This window comes from Dermochelys coriacea, chromosome 2 (assembly GCF_009764565.3).
Source record: "Dermochelys coriacea isolate rDerCor1 chromosome 2, rDerCor1.pri.v4, whole genome shotgun sequence".
Classification (NCBI taxonomy): domain Eukaryota; kingdom Metazoa; phylum Chordata; order Testudines; family Dermochelyidae; genus Dermochelys; species Dermochelys coriacea.
The window spans coordinates 46,360,431-46,386,116 of record NC_050069.1 but is presented as its reverse complement, the minus strand read 5'-3'; the positions used below and the strand labels follow the sequence as shown (position 1 = coordinate 46,386,116).

The 25,686-nt window shown below is 43.6% G+C and overlaps 1 protein-coding gene across 1 annotated transcript in view; it reads left to right on the top strand.

Moving 5' to 3' along the window:
• The window catches only part of SLC26A7 (solute carrier family 26 member 7), a 147,805-nt gene that overhangs the window by 47,702 nt on the left and 74,417 nt on the right, over positions 1–25,686 (top strand). The window contains exons 5-6 of the mRNA XM_038391099.2: positions 4,464–4,636; positions 17,471–17,635. Of these exons, the coding sequence (XP_038247027.1) occupies positions 4,464–4,636; positions 17,471–17,635 (338 nt within the window). The remainder of the gene's footprint in view (positions 1–4,463; positions 4,637–17,470; positions 17,636–25,686) is intronic.

Here is a 25,686-nt window from a genome sequence, read left to right as displayed (position 1 = left end):
GGAAGTATAGAGACAGGCACTTGATTCCAGTAGGTGAGTACAATGAGCTTAAATGCAGGGCAGTAGCCCCTCTTCCCAGTCATAGAATCATAGAATCATAGAATATCAGGGTTGGAAGGGACCCCAGAAGGTCATCTAGTCCAACCCCCTGCTCAAAGCAGGACCAAGTCCCAGTTAAATCATCCCAGCCAGGGCTTTGTCAAGCCTGACCTTAAAAACCTCTAAGGAAGGAGATTCTACCACCTCCCTAGGTAACGCATTCCAGTGTTTCACCACCCTCTTAGTGAAAAAGTTTTTCCTAATATCCAATCTAAACCTCCCCCATTGCAACTTGAGACCATTACTCCTCGTTCTGTCATCTGCTACCATTGAGAACAGTCTAGAGCCATCCTCTTTGAAACCCCCTTTCAGGTAGTTGAAAGCAGCTATCAAATCCCCCCTCATTCTTCTCTTCTGCAGACTAAACAATCCCAGCTCCCTCAGCCTCTCCTCATAAGTCATGTGCTCTAGACCCCTAATCATTTTCGTTGCCCTTCGTTGCACTCTTTCCAATTTATCCACATCCTTCCTGTAGTGTGGGGCCCAAAACTGGACACAGTACTCCAGATGAGGCCTCACCAGTGTCGAATAGAGGGGAACGATCACGTCCCTCGATCTGCTCGCTATGCCCCTACTTATACATCCCAAAATGCCATTGGCCTTCTTGGCAACAAGGGCACACTGCTGACTCATATCCAGCTTCTCGTCCACTGTCACCCCTAGGTCCTTTTCCGCAGAACTGCTGCCGAGCCATTCGGTCCCTAGTCTGTAGCGGTGCATTGGATTCTTCCATCCTAAGTGCAGGACCCTGCATTTATCCTTATTGAACCTCATTAGATTTCTTTTGGCCCAATCCTCCAATTTGTCTAGGTCCTTCTGTATCCTATCCCTCCCCTCCAGCGTATCTACCACTCCTCCCAGTTTAGTATCATCCGCAAATTTGCTGAGAGTGCAATCCACACCATCCTCCAGATCATTTATGAAGATATTGAACAAAACGGGCCCCAGGACCGACCCCTGGGGCACTCCACTTGACACCGGCTGCCAACTAGACATGGAGCCATTGATCACTACCCGTTGAGCCCGACAATCTAGCCAGCTTTCTACCCACCTTATAGTGCATTCATCCAGCCCATACTTCCTTAACTTGCTGACAAGAATGCTGTGGGAGACCGTGTCAAAAGCTTTGCTAAAGTCAAGAAACAATACATCCACTGCTTTCCCTTCATCCACAGAACCAGTAATCTCATCATAAAAGGCGATTAGATTAGTCAGGCATGACCTTCCCTTGGTGAATCCATGTTGACTGTTCCTGATCACTTTCCTCTCCTCTAAGTGCTTCAGGATTGATTCTTTGAGGACCTGCTCCATGATTTTTCCAGGGACTGAGGTGAGGCTGACCGGCCTGTAGTTCCCAGGATCCTCCTTCTTCCCTTTTTTAAAGATGGGCACTACATTAGCCTTTTTCCAGTCATCCGGGACTTCCCCCGTTCGCCACGAGTTTTCAAAGATAATGGCCAAGGGCTCTGCAATCACAGCCGCCAATTCCTTCAGCACTCTCGGATGCAATTCGTCCGGCCCCATGGACTTGTGCACGTCCAGCTTTTCTAAATAGTCCCTAACCACCTCTATCTCTACAGAGGGCTGGCCATCTCTTCCCCATTTTGTGTTGCCCAGCACAGCAGTCTGGGAGCTGACCTTGTTAGTGAAAACAGAGGCAAAAAAAGCATTGAGTACATTAGCTTTTTCCACATCCTCTGTCACTAGCTTGCCTCCCTCATTCAGTAAGGGGCCCACACTTTCCTTGGCTTTCTTCTTGTTGCCAACATACCTGAAGAAACCCTTCTTGTTACTCTTGACATCTCTTGCTAGCTGCAGCTCCAGGTGCGATTTGGCCCTCCTGATATCTTTCCTACATGCCCGAGCAATATTTTTATACTCTTCCCTGGTCATATGTCCAACCTTCCACTTCTTGTAAGCTTCTTTTTTATGTTTAAGATCCGCTAGGATTTCACCATTACAGTCAACCAAAGATAAAATGTGAAAGGGGTATCCTGCATCTTAGGGGAAAGGGAATGGCTGTGGGAGCCTTTTGAGAAGAGGGAAGATGGTTCTGGAAATTTGGAACCATGTGCAACCACACACAAAGCACACCCTGCAGGGCTCACATAGCTCAACTGCATACATTTCCACTCTGGCTAATATGTTTTCTAAGAAGCAAACACTGTCTTTTGAATAACTAGATGGTTTTGAAATCGATACTGTTAACAGCTCCGTAAGAGCTATGTGGTCTACTGGGAAACCAATATACATTCCAAAGTATATAGAATTTGTATCCCAACATATGTATGTTATATTGTCAAACCTCCAGATAATTTACAGCAAACAGGACATGAATTCTGTGTCAAGATCCTTGGGTTTTGTTGCTCTGATGTAGCAAACTAGAAATTCTGCAAAGCTTATTTTTGAAAAAAAAAGTTGTTTTAATCAATGAACTATTCACATGAATAACATTGTTACAGTATCCCTTGTATTATGCATTCTAATATTAAATTCAATTTGTCTAAAGCTGTCCTCCACACAAAAATTGTCGGGAGGAAGTCTCTGGGACCTTTGATACATAGGGAGGCAGTTTGGGATTGTGGGACAAACTCATTAGATGGATGCTTCTGCTAAAATGATCAGTATACTCAATTCACAGGACAGCAAGAAACTTTCTTTTAAATGAAAGCTTAGATTTTGGAGAATAATTCTGTGGCAGGAGCTAGGGTAAAGGTAGGTTACTATATAGACTTATAGTTCCTTTATTTGTCTTTTTCATTAAAAAAGGTGAACTTATGAGGCTATATAAGCAAAACTGTTTCAAAATAGACAATGTTTACAAATTTCTCCATGAGCAGTTGATTTTTAAACGAAAGGTCACTAAGGGAAAAAAGTACCTCACTCATCATCTTACATAGCACCCTTAATATCCAGAAAAAATATCTGGTGGTAATAAACTCTTGTTATGTAACATGAAGGTGGTGAAATGGACAAAGGGCAGGACTTCAGGACTGACACAGTATCCATGGGGTGAAATGGAGCAAATGTCATTCAGCCCAGGATTTGTGGAGTATACTCAAGGCCCTGTATCCTACAATTCTATGGCTTTGGATTTGCTGTAGAATTCACCTCTTGGACTCCAGCCGTTGCTACAGAATTGTGCTTCAGAATCTAAGCTGTCATACAGAAATGTTTCTGTCTCTCATGGTTGTGAAGAAAATATTATAAATATGAACACAATGTATTTTCATGTTAACCATTTTAGCAGAAGTATGCCGCTATTGCACATATCCCATCATCCCAAAGGCCCTGATTCAGGAAAGCACGTAAGCATGTGCTGAAGATTCATTGTTTAAAGTTAAACGTGCTTAATTCCGATCCCAAATAAAGATGCTTTCCTGAATCACGGCTAAACCATGTACTACAGCTCCCCATGTGCCAATGCCCCATATATTGTTTACTCAGAGGTGACAATCTCCTTCTCCTGTAATAACTTCTGTGAAGTCAGTGGAACTCTGTTTAAGTAAAGGATGAAGGATTGGGACCTGTTTTTAGTCAGACTTTTTGCATGAAAAGTGGAGTTCATCTGTGGCCTGGTCCTGTAAACTTTTGCCTACTTGACTAATTCTTATTCATAAATAGTCCCTGGTACCTCACTTAGTCTAGTCTTGTGGAAAAGATTATTCATCTGAGCAATAAGTTACTAGAATTGAGCTTATTATTGAAATTATTCTGGCTGCTTTTTCTCCATTTGAACTCAGGAGCCTAATGTATTTGGGATACCATAATAGAAATTATGATTTCAGGTGGAGCTAATATATGCAAAACATTTTCCAAACAGTATGTTTTTCAAAGCTTTCCATGACGCTTTAATGCCTTTAACATATTGAATTATCCTTCTTTAGCTGAATGTGATTAAAAATTTCAAAAGGGCTTCAACCGTGTCTCTATTTGTCTGTGTGCACATTATTTTGCATCCGATGAAGTGAGCTGTAGCTCACGAAAGCTTATGCTGAAATAAATTTGTTAGTCTCTAAGGTGCCACAGTCTTTTCTTTTTGCGAATACAGACTAACACGGCTGCTACTCTGAAACCTATTATTATTTGGTTGCGCATTTTTTGAGCACCATTATTTTCAGGCACACAGAAGAGAGCTTGCACACAAAAAAACATTTGCACTCAGTTTATCTGCTCATATGGCCTATTATACATAGAAATTTGCACCCAACAAGTGCAAGTGCTTTAAAAAACACACCTGAAGTGTGTGAGTGTGCAAATTTCACATTCCTGGATAGAGGCTGTACTTTGAAAAATTAATGTTAGTGACTCTAACAAATATTGAGTTACTTATGGGTAACTGATATGTGACTTTTCTTTTACAGGAACTTTTGCTTTAACATCCTTGATATCTGCCAATGCAGTTGAGCGTCTTGTTTCTCCAGCAAGCAACAATTTCACTACAAGCAATAAGTCGGGAGTCTTAGGTTTATCGGAGTTTGAAATGCAGAGGATTGGAGTTGCTGCAGCGGTTTCATTTTTAGGAGGAATTATTCAAGTAGGTATTCTAAATGGTTAATGAACATTTATTTTAATAGACGTAAGAGGTACACTATAGCTAAGCCTTTGTCTGTCACAGCTTTGACTTTGGTGATGAAAAACATGACTTAGTTTTATTTCATAACAAATCCAGCTCTTTGAACCTTGGCCAGTTGGCTGTTGAGCAGGGTTCTACCATGGTTTTTTACAAATTTGGCTCTATATTTGTCCAGTGCTTTGGAGTCTGCAAATATGATTTGACTTTTGAGTTTCAAATAATTTACTTGCAAAATAAAGGGTGATCTTGCTTATAATAAAGTTGATCCTGTGACATTTTAAATTTATTTTAGCCAGAATTAAATTACTCCTGCATTTTTTGGGTGCCAAAGTCATGTCCTATCCCATTTTATGTCAAGACAAACAATCAGTTCTTAATTATGCTTGTGCTATGGTGGCCATGAAGGGATAAATCCCTCTCCCAATAAAGTAAATGGGAGTTTTGCATATGACTTCACTAGAACCAAGAACAGGGCCTAATGGGTACATCCCCTTCTATTTTTATTTTTATTTGCCTTATGCAGCTAGCCCACAACTTTTATTATTATTAGTTATAGTAATACTTAGCAGTTGCTCACATAGAAATTGCCATATTTGTCGTGCTTCTGACAGTGGCCAGTACCAGATGCTTCAGTGGAAGGTATAAGTCCTTGTGTAAGGGCTGCCATTTTGGCAGATACACCAGAGATAAAAGCATGAGTTGCTATAGCTTTTACTCATATCCTCTGTGTATTGGGACAGTGGGAGACATGTTATACACAGGTTTCCAACGGGTTTCATGTGTATAAGTGCTTTTCATCATAAAAGCATTTAACAAACTGTATGATAATCTCATTTACCTTTTGTTCAGACAAATCATTCAACCCAAAAGAAAACTAATAGCAGATTAAGTTGTTTATTGTTGTTGTTATTATTATTACTGTTATTATTATTACTATTATTAATATTTTTGAGATCAAAATGTTATTTATCTTCTCATATGACCAGTTGATCTTTCTCCCAAATTCACTTTAGTTCTATACTTGTTTCTGCAAGAGATTCAATAAAAAACATCTTTGCCTATGTTCCCCATTAGCAAGATGAACATGCCTTCTTTCATTCTTTTCAGGATATATGATGAAATACTGAATAAAAATACTTTTTCCAAATACATTCACATTTATAATAGCACCTTTCATTTTCAAATATTGACTTATTAATCTTCGCAGCACCCTCCTTTGTGGGAGGTAGAGATATTTCTGCCCCCATTTCAAAGATGGAAAAATGGAGCTAGAAAGGTTATGACTAGAGCTGACTGGGAATTTTTTGACAAACCATCTTTTTGTTGTCAAAAAATGCCAGTTTGTCAAAACTGAAACTCTTCATGAAACAGGGTTGCCGTTGATGAATTTCCTAACTCAAAAAAAGAGTAAAGAAAAAAGATCTGAAGTTGTTCAAACACAGTTTTTCACTTTTCTAGTTTGAAATGACCTGTTGTTTAGAAACTTAAGCTAAGAGGCTAAAATGTTTTTTTATTGATTTGTTTTTTTAAGAGAGAAAGCTCGCAATCGAAATGAAGTGTTACAGAATTATTTTGACAAAACGTTTTGATTGACTTGACTTTGATTGACTAAAAAATCTGTTCATTTGGTTTGTCAATATTTTCAAAAGGTAGACTTTTCATCCAGATTCAATATGGGACAATTTTCAAACTCTTGAAAATATTCACTAAATAGGAATCCTATTTCCCACCCAATTCTAGTGCAGATTTACTTGAAACCATGGAGGGTGTAAAAGCCTAGATTAGAATGCAGGACTCTGGTTCCCACCTGAGAGTTGAGACTCCTAAGCAATAACTCTCTCCTTGTAGAAGTACAATTTTTCCAAATTGAGTTTTCAGTTAAATTTTTAGTTGAAAAATGATTTAACTGATTAAATGTTCTATTGAAAATTTGATTTTTGACAGAGAAAGGGCCCTGAAAATTTTCAACACAGATTTTTGTTAAAAAAAATGTTCATTTTGTCAAAAATTTGAAAAATCAATTAAACATTTTGAAATGTTCCTATGCAATTTTTTATTACCTTTTCTACCAGTTCTACTCCCTCTATACTTCTCACATGATTTTTTCTGTGTTGGTTTATATGGGTATATTTCGTAGCCTCTATCATATGCTTGCACTCTGAGATACAAATTTAATTTGGCATTCCCTGTGTAAGAATAAGTAATCTGTTATCTGAATAAGCATTTGTTAATGGATCAGATACAGATAAATTGCTTCAAGGTTTGGATTGTGTTTTGTTTTTCTTGAAAAATCTGCATTTTTACAATGGAAGTATTTTAGTCTTTAAAATCTAAAATGGTTGTGGCATTATTTGAAAATCAGTTCCTATTGATGGGCACTAACTTCTTTCCTAATATTTCATAACTCTTTGGATTAACATTGTAACAGATGTAACCTAGCTCTCATATTCATAAATCTTGGCATATAAGTTATGTATTTATAATGGCTCTCTATAAGCTGTACTACTCATTTATTAATGTGATATCAGAAATTTCTGTTGCTATTTCAATGCTATTGATTGATAACAAATCCTCATAGTAGTGCTAACAGAATGGAATATGGTATTTTAAAACTTGAATCTAGTAAGAATGATCACTGGACTACCATAGATCCAATAAAATGTTGCTTCTTCCTACAAAATTTAACTAGTAAATAACTGTTCATTCGCTCAATGCAAAACAGGGAAGGAACTTTAACAATAACATATGTGAGTGTGTAGTAGACAATTGTGTCAGAATACTCAAATTAGTAGTACAGGACTGTACAGAGCCCTAATTTAAGTTTTCTGTCACATCTTTTATCCATCCTGGTAAATGTTTTAACAAAGTTCCTTCCCTGTTTTGCATTGAGTGTACAGAAATTTATGTGCTAGTAAAATGTTGTAGGTAGAAGCAGCCATTTGTTGGATCTTAGATGGGAGTTAGGTGGGAATTTCCAGCTGGTAGGGGGGCAGAAGCAGCCAAAGCAGGGACTGCTTCACTTGTGGGGTGGGGAGAGGTTGGAGGAGGAGAGCGGGGGGAAAATGCGGCCCAGCCAGGGCCAACCCTCTCCCCAGCATTTCACTGGACTCAGAACTGTGCAGGAGAGACACCCTCTTCCCCCAGGCTGGGGGCTCTAGGAATGAGACCATGCCTCCCTACATCTTTCTCACTCCCTTCCCCTCCCTCTCCACCCACCATGTTGACTTGGGAGTAAGCTGCAGAGAGGAACCTGCTAGAGTCTCCATCTGGTAATGGCAGAAGCAGGCAAAGCAAGGACTGTTTGTTCTTAGAAAACTTTCTGCAGTTTTGTCTGGAGTTTCTCTTCTTCTTTGAGTGCTTGCTCGTGTCGATTCTGTTCTAGATGTCTGTATTCCCATGTGCACAGTTCATTGGAGATTTGTGCCTTAGCGGTATCTGTAGGGTTGGCTGTGGTGCCCTCTTGAATGCCGCGCTCATGTGTTGGCATATTAGGCACTGCTGGCCCTACGCCTTCTCAGTTCCTTCTTACCACCCATGACAGTTGGTTGGAGCGCCTTGTCTTGCATTCTTGCGGTTCTTAACAGCCCTTTGTTTACCTTCTTTGTATATCATTCTCTAGATACTTATTTAGCCATTAGATTAAGTGTTAGTTGTTAGTTTAGTAGTTAGAGTCCTGGCTGGGATTTTGCTGCAGAGTGGGGCATGCCTTGTTCCCCGGGCTTCACACCGTGTTCGTCATGCAACAGGCATCAGCCTGTTAGTGATTCCTCTGCAGCTGTTTAAAGTGCTTGGGGGAGTCCCATATAAAGGGTAAGAGCAGGATTTGCAAGAGCTTTCCCCAGAAGGAGTGGGATATCCGCTTGCGGGCCCTCCTCATGGAGGCTGTGCTTCATCTGGCATCAAGAACCCTCCCAGTTGGACTCCGCTTCCAGTACCATGGTGTTGGTGTGGAGTGCACTGCTGCCACTGGACTCTGCCCGGCAGTTTCAACCCTGCCAGTGCTTAAGAAGCAGAAGAAGAAAAAGGGCTCTCCGGCACCATCTAAGGAGGGGAATGGGGCTTTGGGCAAAGGACCAGTTCAGGCCATGTGCCTGCCCCGGAGCTTCAAGGGGGACTGCTATGGTTGGACCCCCTAGCCCAGCCAGGGAGCCTCCTCTGACTCCCGGAAACAGCGGGGGACCCCGGCTTCTCCTAGGGCTTTCGTTGTCCAAAGCGGCCCAGGCAACTAAAGACCTAGTGGGCCTGCCAGCACCGCAGGCGCTGCCGCGCCAGGCACTGGATTTAGCTAAAGCCCTGCAATCCAAGCGCAAGCCAGTCATAGGACTGCCCCAAAGGGCAGTGGGGCTCCATTGGTCCCCGGATCACAGGTGTATATCCCCATCTCCACAGCCTAGGACCCTGGACCTGCAACCTCTGTCTCTGGCCAGAAGACCCAGGTCCCCAGCACCGCGCTCTCCTTCTATGAGGCATGGAACGCTGGAATCAAGACACAAGTCTCAGTATGCTTGGTACCTGTGAGCCTCCTGCTAGAGATTTGCCCCGGCACAGGTCACTATCGCCTAGATGATCTCCCAGGTGTTGGTCCCCACCCAACCTGCCCCTCCCTCAGCGATGCACTTGTCATTTTCATCACCGGACAAAGTGGTGGCAGGGTGCTCCCTGACTGGCAGTCCCACCAACGACTTTAAAGAGCACCAGGCTCTCCTTAAAAGGGCGGCTGCCAACTTAAACCTGGAAATTGAGGAGTTGGTGGAGCAACTGGATGACCTTTTCAGTGTCAGATCTTCCACCACTCCGGCCCATATCACGCTGCCTGTCCACCCAGGATCCTTAAGATTGCAAAAATGCTGTGGCAGACCCCCTCTTTCATTCCGCCCACTTTTAAAAAGGAAGAAAAGAAGTATTACATTATTATCAAAGGGGTTTAAATACTTCCATATGCACCCACAGTTAATGAGAGGGCCAGGTGAGCAGCACACCAAAGAATAAAGATGCCAAGAAACTGGATTTATTTGGCAGAAAGATTTATTCGACGGCCAGTCTGAAATTTCAGGTGTCTAACTGCCAGGCCCTGATGGGCAGGTACAATTTTAATCTGTGAGACTCCTTTGGTAAATTTAAGCAGGCCTTCCCTCAGGACCGTGCCCAGGAGTTTGCCGCTTTAGTGGAGGGCAAAGCAGTGGCAAAAGTGCCCTCCAGATGGCCTGGGACGCAACGGACTTGGTGGCCATGGTTGTTGCCTCTGCGGTGGTAATGAGGCACAGCTCTTGGCTGTAATCCTCGGGGTTATCCCAATAAATGCAGTCCACTCTCCAGTTACCTCCTGTTTTGAGGGAGCAGGACTCTTCTCCGAGCTCACAGACACAAGGCAGCATGGCCTTAAAGACTTCTCTGCCACACTTCGCTCCCTGGGCCTTCATACCCCTCAGCAGGCTAGGAAGCAGTTCCATTCTCCACCTCCTCCGCCTAGTCTTGGGGACCTCCCTCGCGGAGCACCTGTAGAAAAAGAACAGAGAGAAGGGGTTTAAACAACAATGCCCCTCGTCCTCCCGTTCGCTTGCTCAGCCCAGCCCTACGAGTCACCAGGGAAGCCAGAGACAGGCATTTTGAGGGTGCGCTCGAGGATGGTGCCCCTGTCACATCCCAAGGTCAACCTTCTTACTCTTTCCTCAACTGTCTGTGCCCCTCCCAGTCAGCCTGGTCTGGCTAACCTGAGCCTGTTGGGTGCTCAGTATAATCTCTTTGGGCTACACCCTCCAGTTCTTGGCCACCCGTCCCTCCTATCCCCCTTCCCCATCCCTCTTCAGGGACTTTTCTCATGAGTAATTCCTTGTCCAGGAGGTCGACAGCCTCTTCAGCATGGGCAGAGACAGATTAAGGTTTCGTGGGGCCAGAGCAAGTGGGGGGGCCCTCCCCCCCTTCCGTCTGCAGTCCCACCCCCATTCTGCCCCTTCTGCCTACGGCCCTGCCCACAGCCCCACCCCATTCTGTCCCTTCCCCCCACCACTCTGCCTGTTTCACACACAGTCAGCCTCATTCTGCCCCCTTACTGCAGCACCGCGGCCTTGCTCCTTTCTCCCCACTGCACTACGGCCCCAAGACCGGAGAAGCTCTGTTCCCCTCCCTCCCCCAGTCCTGAGGCCGCAGCAGGGAGCTAGAACTTCTCCAGTCCTGGGGCCATAGGTGTAGTTTGACTGCTATATTTTGGGGGACAAAGCATGCCCATGCACGCATGCACACATGCATGCTGAAGCCAGGCCCCTTGGTTCACTGGCTCTCTCCCCCTGCCTGCACCGATACTTGGGCTGCTGGTGCTGGGGTAGACGGGACGACATACTGGGGGAGCCCCAGCTGCTACTGGCAACCATTCCGACACCAGCTGCTACAGTGATGTCGCTGCTCGGGTGCTGCTGCAGTTGCTTCCCTGCTGTGGCTGCTGCTGCCCAGGGAATGCTACATGCTGGGCTCCTACTTCCCCCCACCCATTCCCGAATGCTTTTCTCTTTCCCATCCCCTTCCTCTTCCCCTCCCCTTCTTTTCTCCTCACCCCAACTCCCTCGCCTGCACCCCCACCCTGCACTCATGGTGGTAGAGGAAACAGGCGGGCACTAGGATCCAGGAGACGGCTTCCAGCTGCTGAGGCAGGACCCACAGTGCAAGGGAAAACTGCTCCATCCGGCTCTGTCCGCTCCCCATGAGCTGAAACGTGTGGGGGAAGGGGTGGGGCGGGAGAGAGACACAGCATGGGAATAACAAAGCCCCTTCCCCGCCACCCCCAGGCTGAGCAGAGTCAGGGAGCAGGGTGAGGGCACTGGGTGCCTATTTTTCCAGGGTCCCCCAATTGGCTGGGGCCCCTGGCCACAGGCCCTGTCAGTCCAATGGTTAATCCACCATTGAACATTGGGACCGTAGAGGAGGTCCCTTGGGAAATGAAGGGAAAAGGAGTATACTCCCGTTATTTCTTAATCCCGAAAGCAAAAGGGGCCCAGAGAGCCATCTTGAACCTGTGATGCCTCAACGAGCTCCTCAAAATGTTGAAGTTCTGCATGGTTTCCCTGACCTCCATCATCCCCTCCCTGGATTCAGGAGACTGGTACGCTGCCCTTGACTTGAAGGATGCATATTTCCATATCTTCCAAGGGCACAGATGGTGTGTCTGTTTTGTGTTTGGCCAGTGCCAAATTCAAGGGTGCTACCCTTCGGTCTCTCGTCATCCCCAAGAGTGTTCACAAAGTGCATGGCACCAGTGGCTGCTTACCTGTACCTCGACAACTTGCTAATCAAGGGCCAGTCCCAGGATCTGGTTCGCTGCACCTGTCATGATCTAGGGCTGTTGATAAACAAGAAAAAATTGACACATGGCTCCATCTCAGGCCCCTATAGGCATAGCTGGCGTCAGTCTACGGCCCCAGCAGACACAATGTTAACCATGTAGTCAGAGTACCGGACCACATATTGTCATCACAGTGGAGGAATCCCATATTGGTGGTGGAGAGAGTTTCCTTTGCAGCCCCATCCCCGTCGGTCATCCTAGTCTCCGATGTCTCGGATCTTGGGTGGGGAGCCCACCTGGGTGATCTCAGCACACAAAGTCGTTGGTTGAGGTCATAAGGTCACAATTGCTCCCTACACATAAACATCAGAGAGCTCAGCGCAGTACGCTTGGACAATACCACCACAAAGTTCTATATCAATAGGCAAGGCAGAGCCCGATTATCAGCCCTTTGCCAAGAAGCTCTAAGGCTCTGGAACTTCTGTGATCAGCATGCCAAAGTATTCCCTGCACACTTCCCCAGGAACGCTTTGGCAGATCACATCAGCAGGACCTTCTCATCTCACCACGAGTGGTCACTCCATCCAGAGATGGTCAGCATCATCTTTCTGAGGTGGGGGACTCCCCAGGTGGACCTGTTTGTATCAGGCAGAACAGAAAGTGCCACATTTTCTGCTCAATTCAGGGGATTGACAGAGGCTCCCCGTCGGACGCTTTTCTGCTCCTGTGGTTGGGGACCCTCATGTATGCCTTCCCTCCAGTGTCATTAATTCACAGGGTCCTCATGGTGATCAAGCGGGACAGGGCAAAAATGATCCTCATAGAGCTGGCATGGCGCCAACGTTGGTTCAGTATGCTGCTGGACCTCTCGGTGGCCGGCCATTCCCAACAGTTGACAAGAAGGTGTGAGTATCAGCAAAGAGAAAATTACTTTTTGTCGTGACCAGCCACTCCCAGCCTTTATTCAGGCCTAATTTGATGGTGTTCAGTTTTCAAATTAATTCTAGTTCTGCAGTTTCTCGTTGAAGTCTGTTTTTAAAGTTTTTTTTGTTGAAGAATTACTCACACATTCTTGTCAAATGTTATACTACAGATTATAAACTGAGTTGTTTATAAGACATAGCATAAATTCAGTGACAGTATGTTTAATACACCTGTCCTTTTCTAATAGCTTCAGATTCTGTATTTTAAACAGTTGCAGGAGAACAACAAGAGGCTTCTAGGTTATGGGCTCAGTCAAACAGAAATGTGTGTCTCTGGCTATTGGCCCTCAGAACTCCCATAATCTCTGCAGCCTCCTATTCTGTGATACCAGTTGCAGAATGCTAAATTAGACATTCACAATATATGCTGCTTCCTTTCCAGAAGTGTTCTCTGTGGTTTTGACCTAGCTTGATTGGCATATGTGGTAGATGATCTCTAGGGAGAGTCACCAAATACACTTTGTTGGTCCCTTGAGGTTCTAACATAGGAGCACCCTCCAATGACTGGAAGAGTGCTGTCCAAGGGCTTTTAAAATTAGTTCTCCCATACTCCTATCCATCTCTATGCAGCGGAATTACAATAGTCCCAGAGCTCATGACTCCCACCTGCTCTGTGCCTGTGGATAGAGAGTTTGAGGAGTGTGGCAAGTATCTGGCTGGCTGAAAAGGCTGATTGACAATCCAACCACCCTTGTATAGCCAAAGTGATTAACCAGGGCACCTGCCATAAAGGTGTGTGTGATATTTTGGGAGTGGCCAAGAGTACAGTTTTGGTATGGGTTGGGTTGATGTACATACAGTAGAAGCACTTGTGGCACCTTAGAGACTAACAAATTTATTAGAGCATAAGCTTTCGTGAGCTACAGCTCACTTCATCGGATGCATTTGGTGCATTTTTCCACCAAATGCATCCGATGAAGTGAGCTGTAGCTCACGAAAGCTTATGCTCTAATAAATTTGTTAGTCTCTAAGGTGCCACAAGTACTCCTTTTCTTTTTGCGAATACAGACTAACACGGCTGCTACTCTGATACAGTAGAAGGTTTCTGCAGCTTGGAGTCACCTCTCCCTTTCCTCACCCAAGCAATCACTCACTCTCCTCTCCCCTTTGTCAGAATAAACTTGTGAAGGGTAGCTGGGAGAAAGCAGCATTTACCCCTCTGCCGCCTCTTTATCATTTCTCCCACTCCCAACAACTGACTGTATTTTCTACTCTTTATCTGCAGGCTTAGCACCTCTTTAAATCACAGAATGTCAGAATGTCAAAAATGTCAGAATCCTACATAATTATTACGGTAATATAAATAATAAATAATCATTAATAATTGACTATATTCTCCAGCAGAATTACACTGTGATTGGTTGCCAATGTCTTATCCCTCAGCCTCCCCAATAGTGTTCAGTAAGGGTAGGTTCCCAAGGAACTGCTTGACCTTTGAATTTCACTGAGATGGTGCTGGGTTTTTAGATATTTATTCTTTACTGGGGGAGTTTTCACAGCAAAAGTTTATCAGTTTAAAGGTTGTTTCATAGGGATTTACTTTATTCATTCTCTACACTTCTGGTTCTTGTTTTGTGACTGCAGCCCTCTTCCTAGGGGATGTGGAGTGATGATCTTTGATATGCCCAATGGCCCCATCCTGAAGGCTCTTTAATAAGCTCTTTGGGTCAGGAGCCACCTTTGTATGCTGTGTCTGTGCAGCTCATAGCACAATCAGGTCTTAGTCTCTGACTAGGGCTTCTAGGCACTATAGTAATACAAATTAATAATAATAATATTCACCATAAGTTTATCAGCAATTGTCCTTAGTAGGATCCAGTATTGGGTAGCATGCTCTCAGTTCTTATGGCGCTGAGCAATTTGCCAGCTATTTAAGGGCAGTATAGAGAAATAATTTCAAATGAGGTTCCTTACTCTCAGATGGAGTAGGAAGAGTGCTCACTAGAACTTTAGAGAGGAAGGTGGGTGAGGTAATATCTTTCGTTGGACCAACTTCCGTTGGTGAGAGAGACAAGCTTTTGAGTTTACACAGAGCTCTTCTTCATAGACCTGAAGTCTATGTCTGAGCTCAAAAGCTTGTCTCTCACCAGCAAAAGTTGGTCTAATAAAAATATTACCTCATCCACCTTATCTCTCTAATATCCTGGGACCAGCACGGTTACAACACTGCATGCACTAGAGATTTGTCAGGTAAACAAAAAGCCAGCTATTCTGGGGGTTTCAATACAGATGCACCGATACAATGACTACTCGTGTATGCAGGTGAAATGTTTAGTGAAAAATTAAATGATACTTGTGTGCAAAGAGCAATAATATATGCAAGTAATTGCTTTAGATTAGTCAGTACTAAGGAGCCTGTAAGGAACCCCAGAAGGATGTAATTCAACATGGATAAGCACAAGTTAATCCTCATAGAAATTAACAATTTTGCCTACTCATACATAACAGATTTGAGAGTTTTCAGGGAGAGGACCAAGGTGTCATTGTATACGCTTCAGTTAGGACGTCTGCTGTATCTGCTGGAATGGGGAAACATGCTAATAAGGGTTTGGGGTGTATTTACAGAGGGACAGAGTGTAGTAAAAATATTAAAGTGTCAGTTGTATTACACTGGTATAACTTACTTTGAATACTGCACTCAGCTTTGGGCAGTCCCTCACACAAATTCCATACTGTATTAGAAACAGTCAAAAGAAAGGCAGTGAAAGTTATTAGAGGCATGGGGGGTTTCTATACTATGATAATTTTAAAAGATGAGCATTAATTAGGTGAAAAGGAAGAAGTGATAAATGTATCATAACAAATTGTAGAGAGGTGGTCAGCTGCTCATCTCTTTTTTTAATCTGTGCAGTAATTCAAAAATACATGGACATACACAATGTAAAGGGAAAAAAATTAAAACAGATAAAAGGGGAAGCTTTTTTTACCCAACGTACAATGTGTGGAACCCGCTGTTTGTAGCAGGTTATAACTAAGGCAGAGAGTTCAGTATGATTCAGAAAAGGGTTAGACATTACGTGATTAATAATAGCATCCATAGTTACACTCACTGCTAGAAGAAAATTACTAGGGCTATCAAACTGATCACATTATAGTATTATAGTATTCTGTACATTTGGAGGTGATGGTGGTTTATTCCTCTGAAGCATCTGGTGTGACAGCAACTTATGTGAACAGGATTTTGGATTAGCTAGGTCATTGTTCTGTCTCAATATGTCAATTGCTGTGTTTCTATACAAGTTTCTAAAAAATGTGAAATGGCACTATTGTGGGAATAAAACTACACAGATCTGGGTCTTAGTCATTTGTGATTTCAGATACTTTAATCAAATATTGCATGTGAATTCTCTGACCTTATGCTACCCTGATGAGTAGATGATTTTTACATTGTTTACTGTGTTCATATATTACAACAGGGGAGAATAACAAGTACAGCCAATATTTAGAGAAGTCATTGTGTGAACATACTTTGACTGACCCAGCTGTTGTAACTAATCTCATTTTAGAGCCTGGTAAACTAGTGATGTTAGTGAGATAGTATAAAATAAATTGTGACAAAGTTCCTCCTCTGCCTTGGTGGGCCCTGTGCTTATTGGCAGATTTGCTCGCCTCAGAGGTTCACGGCAGCCCTCAATTTGGCCACTTTCATGGCTCAAATCTGCCGTTCACTCAGTTAGCCTCCTCACTGGCCAGCATGGGGAAAAAGAAGAACAATCCCTGCAGTTTCTGCTGATCCACCTAGTGCATCGGGGAACAGGCCAGAGACCTTCCCCTCTGGTGGAACCCACAGTCCAGGTCAACTCCTCCAGTATCAAGTAGGGAGTTAGGGGGATGAGGGGAACCCAGGCCCGCCCTCTACTCCGGGTTCCAGCCCAGGGCCCTGTGGATTGCAGCTGTCTACAGTGGCTTCGGTAACAGCTGTGTGAGAGCTACAACTCCCTGGGCTACTTCCCCATGGCCTCCTCCCAACACCTTCTTTATTCTCACCACAGGACCTTCCTCCTGAAGTCTGATAATGCTTGTACTTCTCAGTCCTCAGCCTTCTCACTCTCAGCTTCTTGCCCCTCTTCCTCCCAGCTCCTCGCACGCATACCACAAACTGAAATGAGCTCCTTTTTAAAACCCAGGTGCCCTGATTAGCCTATCTTAATTGATTCTAGCAGCTTCTTGATTGACTGCGGGTGTTCTAATCAGCCTGTCTGCCTTAATTGTTTTCAGAAAGTTCCTGATTGTTCTGAAACCTTCCCTGTTACCTTACCCAGGGAAAAGGGACCTACTTAACCTGGGGCTAATATATCTTCCTTCTATCACTCTCCTGTAGCCATCTGGCCTGACCCTGTCACAAAACTTACAAAAAGATTTAATGTGTTTCACTTTAAGCTATATTCATGTTTCACAGCATGCATCTGAAACTTCTTCTTTTTATTTGCTAACACAGCCATTTATCTCCTGGTTTATTAAAAGGGTATCTCTCATTGCATTAACACTGGGAAACCTGAATTTTAATGTAATCACTGATATATATCTTTGGTTTCTTAGGTAGCAATGTTTGTGCTGCACTTGGGCAGTGCCACGTTCTTGTTGACGGAACCGGTGATAAGCGCAATGACAACAGGAGCAGCTACGCATGTTGTGACTTCACAAGTCAAGTATCTGCTGGGAATGAAAATGCCATATATATCTGGGCCCCTGGGATTCTTTTATGTGAGTTCACGAGCAGAGATATCACATTGGTTTGCTAACATTCTGTTTAACATCTATAGTTTTTGGAAAGGGAGATGTAGAGGTAAGGACATGATCGTATGAACCATCATGTTAGCTGTCCCATTCAAATCAGTAGGATTTGTTAATAGGGATTATTTGAGTGAGTAAGAACTAGCAGGATTAGGCCCTAGATTGATCCTTTGTGTTTTCTGGTTTAAAAATAAGTGGTCAAGTTTTGCAGCTTTGTCAATCGTTCTAATTATTAGATACACAAATTAAAAATATTTCATAATTTTTCATTCAACCGAGGCTAAACAATACCCAGTTTACAGGGTGATACAGGGAGTGTTAACCTTTGTTGAATATCCGGTCTGAGGAATACCACAGCATTTCAGATTTCATTCCAGACATGTTTCATATCACATTTTCTTGAATATTAGTGAGGTGAAAGAAATATGATACATGACTTGTGGATGTCCTGTGCAAGAGTTATCTTGGGTATGCTGCTGCTATTTTATGACACATTCTTATCACAAACACACGTCAAGTTTATCACTTTATGTTAATCACCGTATCATGCGTGCAGCATGCCTCATAAAGCTGCAGTCCTTTGGGAATTTAAACTCTGAAGGTAAACATGATTGCATGGAGCCTTCCATGGCAAAGTTACATGGCTTTACATGAGAAACACAATTCTGAGAACACATTCAAATGCAGTTGTATCATAGAGCTTGGCTGTAGACAGTGGATCGTGTGGTGTGATCTGGATGAAAGCTAGAGGCATGTAGGTAGGAATAGCGGTCAGTAGGTTTCCGATATAGGGTGGTGTTTATGTGATTATTGCTTATTAGCACCGAAGTGTCCAGGAAGTGGATCTCTTGTGTGGACTGGTCCAAGCTGAGGTTGATGGTGAGATGGAAATTGTTGAAATCATGGTGGAATTTCTCAATGGCTTCTTTTCCATGGGTCCAGATGATGAAGATGTCATCAATGTAGTGCAAGTAGAGTAGGGGCATTAGGGGACGAGAGCTGAGGAAGTGTTGTTCTACGTCAGCCATAAAAATGTTGGCATATTGTGGGGCCATGCGGGTGCCCATCACAGTGCCGCTGATTTGAAAGTATACATTGTCCCCAAATGTGAAATCGTTATGGGTGAGGACAAAGTCACAAAATTCAGCCAACAGATTAGCTGTGACGTTATCAAGGATACTGTTCCTGATGGCTTGTAGTCCATCTTTGTGTGGAATGTTGGTGTAGAGGGCTTCTACATCCATAGTGGCTAGGATGGTGTTTTTAGGAAGATCATCGATGGAATGTAGTTTCCTCAGGAAGTCAGAGGTGTCTCGAAGATAGCTGGGAGTGCTGGTAGTGTAGAGCCTGAGGAGGGAGTCTACGTAGCCAGACAATCCTGCTGTCAGGGTGATGATGGGGCATCCAGGATTTCCAGGTTTATGGATCTTGGGTAGCAGATAGAATACCCCAGGTCGGGGTTCCAGGGTGTGTCTGTGCAGATTTGTTCTTGTGCTTTTTCAGGGAGTTTCTTGAGCAAATGGTGTAGTTTCTTTTGGTAACCCTCAGTGGGATCAGAGGGTAATGGCTCATAGAAAGTGGTGTTGGAGAGCTGCCTAGTAGCCTCTTGTTCATATTCTGACCTATTCATGATAACGACAGCATCTCCTTTGTCAGCCTTTTTGATTATGATGTCAGAGTTGTTTCTGAGGCTATGCCAGCAATGCCCCTCTGCCATGTACATTGGTCAAACTGGACAGTCTCTACATAAAAGAATAAATGGAAACAAATCAGACGTCAAGAATTATAACATTCAAAAACCAGTTGGAGAACACTTCAGTCTCTCCGGTCACTCGATTACAGACCTGAGAGTGGCTATCCTTCAACAAAAAAAACTTCAAAAACAGACTCCAATGAGAGACTGCTAAATTGGAATAAATTTGCAAACTGGATACAATTAACTTAGGCTTGAATAGAGACTGGGAGTGGATGGATCATTACACAAAGTAAAACTATTTCCCCATGTTATTTCTCCCCCCCACCCTACCCCCCATTCTTCCTCAGACGTTCTTGTTAACTGCTGGAAATGGCCCACCTTGATTATCACCAAAAAGGGTTTCCTCCTTCCTTCCAAAACCAGTCCAACCCCCTGCTCAAAGCAGGACCAACACCAGTTAAATCATCCCAGCCAGGGCATTGGCAAACTGGGCCTTAAAAACCTCTAAGGATGAAGATTCCACCACCTCCCTAGGTAACCCATTCCAGTGCTTCACCACCCTACTAGTGAAATAGTTTTTCCTAATATCCAACCTAGACCTCCCACACTACAACTTCTTTAACTTGCTGGCAAGAATACTGTGGGAGACTGTATCAAAAGCTTTGCTAAAGTCAAGGTATATCACATCCACCGCTTTCCCCGTATCCACAGAGCCAGTTATCTCATCATAGAAGCCAATCAGGTTGGTCAGGTATGACTTGCCTTTGGTGAATCCATGTTGACTGTTTTTGGTCACCGTCCTTTCCTCCAAGTGCTTCAAAATGGATTCCTTGAGGACCTGCTCCATGATTTTTCCAGGGAATGAGGTGAGGCTGACCAGTCTGTAGTTCTCTGGATTCTCCACCTTCCCTTTTTTTAAAGATGGGCACTATATTTGCCTTTTTCCAATCATCTGGACCTCCCCTGATTGCCATGAGTTTTCAGAGATAATGGCCAATAGCTCTGTAATCACATCAGCCAACTCCCTCAGGACCATTGGATGCATTGCACCTGGCCCCGTGGACTTGTGCATGTCCAGCTTTTCTAAATAGTCCTTAACCTGTTCTTTCACCACTGAGGGCTGCTCAGCTCTTCCCCATACTGTGCTGCCCACTGCAGCAGTCTGGGAGCTGATCTTGTCTGTGAAAATTGAGAGGAAAAAAGCATTGAGTACTTCAGCTTTTTCCACATCATCTGTCACTAGGTTGCTCCCCCATTCAGTAAGGGGCCCACACTTTCCCTGACCTTGTTTTTGTTGCTAACATACCTGTAGAAACCCTTCTTGTTACCCTTCACATCCCTTGATAGCTACAACTCCAATTGTGCTTTGGCCTTCCTGATTACACCTCTTCATGCTTAAACAATATTTTTATACTCCCCCCAGTCATCTTTCCAAGTTTCCACTTCTTGTAAACTTCCTTTTTGTGTTTTAGCTCACCGAAGATTTCTCTGCTAAGTCAAGCTGGTCGCCTGCCATATTTGCTATTCTTTCTGCACATCGGGATGGTTTGCTTCTGTGCCCTCAATAAGGCTTCTTTAAAATACAGACAGGTCTCCTGGACTCCTTTCCCCCTCTTATTAGTCTCCCAGGGGATCCTGCCCATCAGTTCCCTGAGGGAGTCAAAGTCTGCTTTTCTGAATTCCAGGGTCTGTATTCTGCTGCTCTCCTTTCTTCCTTTTGTCAGGATCCTGAACTCGACCATCTCATGGTCACTGCTGCCTAGGTTGCCACCAACTTCTACTTCCTCTATCAATTCTTCCCTGTTTGTGAGCAGCAGGTCAAGAGGAGCATGGCCCCTAGTTGGTTCCTCCAGCACTTGCACCTGGAAGTTGACCCCAGCACTCTCCTTCCTGGATTGTCTGTGCACTGCTGTGTTGGTCTCCCAGCAGTTGTCAGGGTGATTGAAGTTCCCCATTAGAACCAGGGTCTGTGATCTGGAAACTTCTGTTAATTGTCTGAAGAAAGCCTTATCTACCTTATCCTCCTGATCTGGCGGTCTATAGCAGACACCCACCACAACATCACCCTTGTTGCTCTTGCCTCTAAACTTAACCTAAAAACTCTCAACAGGCTTTTCTGTAGTTTCATACTGGAGCTCTGAGCAATCATACTGCTCTCTTACATACAGTGCAACTCCTCCACCTTTTCTCCCCCACCTGTCCTTCCTGAACAGTTTATACCCATCCATGACAGTGCTCCAGTCATGCGAGTTACCCCCCCAAGCCTCTGTTATTCCAATCACATCATAGTTCCTTGACTGTGCCAGGACCTCCAATTCTTCCTGCTTGTTTCCTAGGCTTTTTTCGTTTGTGTACAGGCACCTAAGACAACTAGCTGATTGCCCTACGTTCTCAGTATGAATCAGGAGGCCTCCCCAGTTGCACCACTGTGAAACAAAGAAATGTCTGTTTATTTGAAGGCATGGTTTTGCTTTAAAGGCACTATAAAAACTAGAAAAATTCCTTGGACATATTAGCACATATGGGTTGGTTTGAGAAGGCACCAGTATCTCAGTCAGAAGCACCATGCAATAAAATTGGCAACATTAGATGCCATGATATTAGTTTTATATGAGAACTATATTAAATAATTATGTACAATTGTGCACGTGACCAGAGAGTAAAAGTCGAGTTTGCCAACTATTTTTTGAACATGTACTTGTATTTTCATGAAAACTCACATAATCTGAATACTGCTGCGTAGCCTCTTTTTTTTCTTCATTGCACTCAGACCTCCCTCCCACCTACTTTAGGATGTTTTCTGACTCAGATACCCCTCAGGGCTGTAAAGCAGGAATCAAGAATGTTAATGAAGTGGGATAGGAAAGTCAAAAGGAAAACAAGGCAATGAAACATTTTCTTTTAATGAGAATGAACTCGCAATTAAATATGTACAAATGAGATTTATATGTGGAGAACAAATCTAGTTTGAAGACCCAGGGCCTGTGGGATTTCTGAGTAAAGAACACACTTTTGTGATTTATGAGATATTATTTTCTTGTATACACTCTCACATTGGCCTTAACATGTTCCCTAACTAAATTGTTCAGATTTTAGACTTAAATCATCTACAGCAGCTGCCAGTAGATTTATTTTCAATGTGGGTTGCATTTGCTGACCAAACAATGGAAAGAAACACTTAAAAAAAATTAATGGGTTCTTTTTGCCAGTTAAGTTGTATTGATTAGAGACCAGATGTCACTCTTTTGACTAATTTGTTGTTTTTAATCTCTTATTTTATTTGTTTTAACATCTGAACCCGTTTTTGAAGCTAATATTCATGGTTTTAATTTAACCTCTTTAAAATAGGCAGAGGAACTCACTAATGTTTCACAGTACACAGTCTTTCTATACTATGCACAGTTAAGGTTGATGACTTTCTACTCGCACAAAACCAAACACTCTTGCCCCGCTCCTCCTCTAATGCGCTGCCCCTTCTCTGAGGCCCTTCCTCACTCGCTCGCTCATTTTCACGGGGCTGGCTTAGTGGGTTGGGGTGTGGGAGGGGTTGAGGACACCGGCTGGGGATATGGGCTCTGGGATGGGACTGGGGATGAGGGACTAGGGGTGCAGGAGGGGCTCCGGGCTGGGGGGTGGAGCTGAGGAGTTCGGAGTATGGGAGGGGGCTCTGGGCTGAGGCAGGGGGTTGGGGTGTGGGAGGCGGTATAGGCTCTGGGCTGGGGGTTAGGTTCCAGGATGGGGCCAGAAATGAGGGGTTTAGGATGTGGGAGGGGACTCCAGGCTGGGGCAGAGGGTTGGGGTGCGGGGGGCAGTGAGGCTCTGTCTCAGGGTGTGGGGTCTGGTGTGGGGCCGGGGATGAGGGATTTGGGGTGCAGGAGAGGGCTCTGAGCTGGGGCTGAGGGGTTTGGAGTGAAGGAGGGGGATCAGGGCTGGGGCTGGGGCATGGGGTGGGTGTGAGGGCTCCGGCTGGGGGTGCAGGATCTGGGATGGGGCTGCAGGGTTTGGGGTGCAGGAGAGTGTTCCAGGCTGGGATTGAGGGTTGCGAAGAGTGGGAGAAGATCAGGATTGCGGGAAGGGGTTGGGGAACAGGAGGAGGTCAGGGGTGCAGGCTGCAGGCTGCACTTACCTCAGGCAGCTAGCAGAAGCAGTGGCATGTCCCCTATCTGTCTCCTATGTGGAGGCGCGGCCAGGAGGTTCTGCGTACTGCCCCATCCACAGGTACCACCGCTGCAGCTCCCATTGGCCGCAGTTCCCAGCCAGTGGGTACTGCAGAACTGGCACTCGCGGTGGGGAAAGTGCGCAGAGCCCTGTGACTGGTTCTAAATCTAGGAGCCAGAGGGGAACATGATGCTGCTTCTGGAGCCGCACGGAGCCATGGCAGGCAGGAAGTCTGCCTTAGCCCTGCTGTGACGCCAACCGGAATTTTAATAGCCCGTTCTGGTTGAAAACTGGACACCCGGCAACTCCATGCACAGTTGCCTTATATACAGTGTGCATATAGTTAAGGTCACCTAAAAGTGTTGTTACTCTGCAAGGCCAGTGCATAATTTTTAAAGAAATTCAATGGTGCTCAAGGTAATTCTCCCTGCAGGCCAGTAATTTTCCAACAGAGTAGTAACACTTCAGGTGATTTTTACTCTATATGTTTACTTGTGTGTGAAGGTCGCCTGAAGTTTTACTTACTGCTCTGCTGGGAAATTACTGGACTTCAAGGGGAATTACCTTGAATATCACTGAATTCCTGCAAAAATATGCAAGGCTTCTTATAAGACATTAAGATTTTGGGTACAATCTTGACTAAATATACACTGTGTATATAGTAAAATTTTGCAGAAAGTTACATCAACCTAATTTTAACTTTCATGGATCCTCAGATTTATTTTTGGGAGGGGGGATGAACTCGTAAATTTCAAAATACTTTTTTTAAAATTTGGAAGGAGGTAAGACTCCTGAAATAATTAATGTAATCCACAATATTACTATGCCTCTTTCTAGTACAAAAAAATCTGACATGCAAAAAAGAAGAAGATAGGAAACAACTAGTTATTATAATTACCATAAATATCTGATTACCCTTATAGTTCATATATTCTGTTAATGATAATATTGTAATAACATCCTTAACTATGGTACACTGAGTACATATTTATGAGATCTTTCAGTATATACATCACCAGTATATGTATATATTTAAATATGTAATTCATGATGTGTTTGTTGAAAATGTTTATATATATGTTTTATGGGTCAGACATCAGTGTTATCACAGACCTGTAATATAAAAATGCTCAGCGTTAACTCTATAAAACATTTTGAGCTTACTGATTGACTGTACTGTATAGAGTAATATGTGGTTAAATACTTTAATACTAAGAGGTATATTATATATTTTGCAAAGGGCATGCACATAGTTTAATAAAAAATAAGATGCTGATTCTGCTATTCTGATATCATTTCAATGAAATGGATAAACCCAGGCTTTCCGAGGCATGGCTTCATATGTGTGCACTAATTGATGGAAGCACTTTAATATGACCCATCTCTGTCACCTTTGTTTCAGTGTACTGCAGATTAAACCTACAAAAAGGTTTGGACCTTTTTGAACAGTGACTGTCCATAATACTGAACTTAGCAGTAGTTTTGTAATGTGAGTAATGAAGTATATTTTAACTTATTATCTGATCTAAGGCCCGGATCCTGCAAATACTTATTCACTTGCTTAACTTTTAAGCGTGTGAAAAGTACAGTTGCAATCAGTAGGTCTAGAGGTGAAAAAACTAATGTACTATCCTACCTTGACCTTGGTAAGTAAATAAATCTCTGGATAAACCTACACTAGCTTGCATTTTAAGTTCTTAAAAGGGCAATGTTTCCTCTCTAAGCATGGCTGTGGATTTCATTAACAGGTATCTTTTAACATTTAGTTATTTATAAATCTTAATTAGAAGTTTTCAAATATCCAAGTTAAGATCTTAAGCTAAAAAGTAAAGAACAGCACTGGTGAGTTGTTTGAAAAGTTGCAGTTAGTAGGGTAATTTTTTAAAAAAGGCAGGTTGAACTCGTATATCATGGGAATTAAATCAGTCAGGAAGTACAGCATTCTGTGGTCATCACTACCATGAAGGAGGACCATTTTTAGCTGGTTGAATTTGAGATTAAGGGTAGATCCCATTGTGTACAGAGTAAATACATGATGGTGTGGGGGTAGTATGGCATAAAGGTGTCATCAGTCTAAATTTGGTTTGATCACATTACTAATTAATGGTAAAGCCAAAGTAAGTAATCCAGGTTATCTCAAATGCAGAGCTGGCACATTATCCTTTAC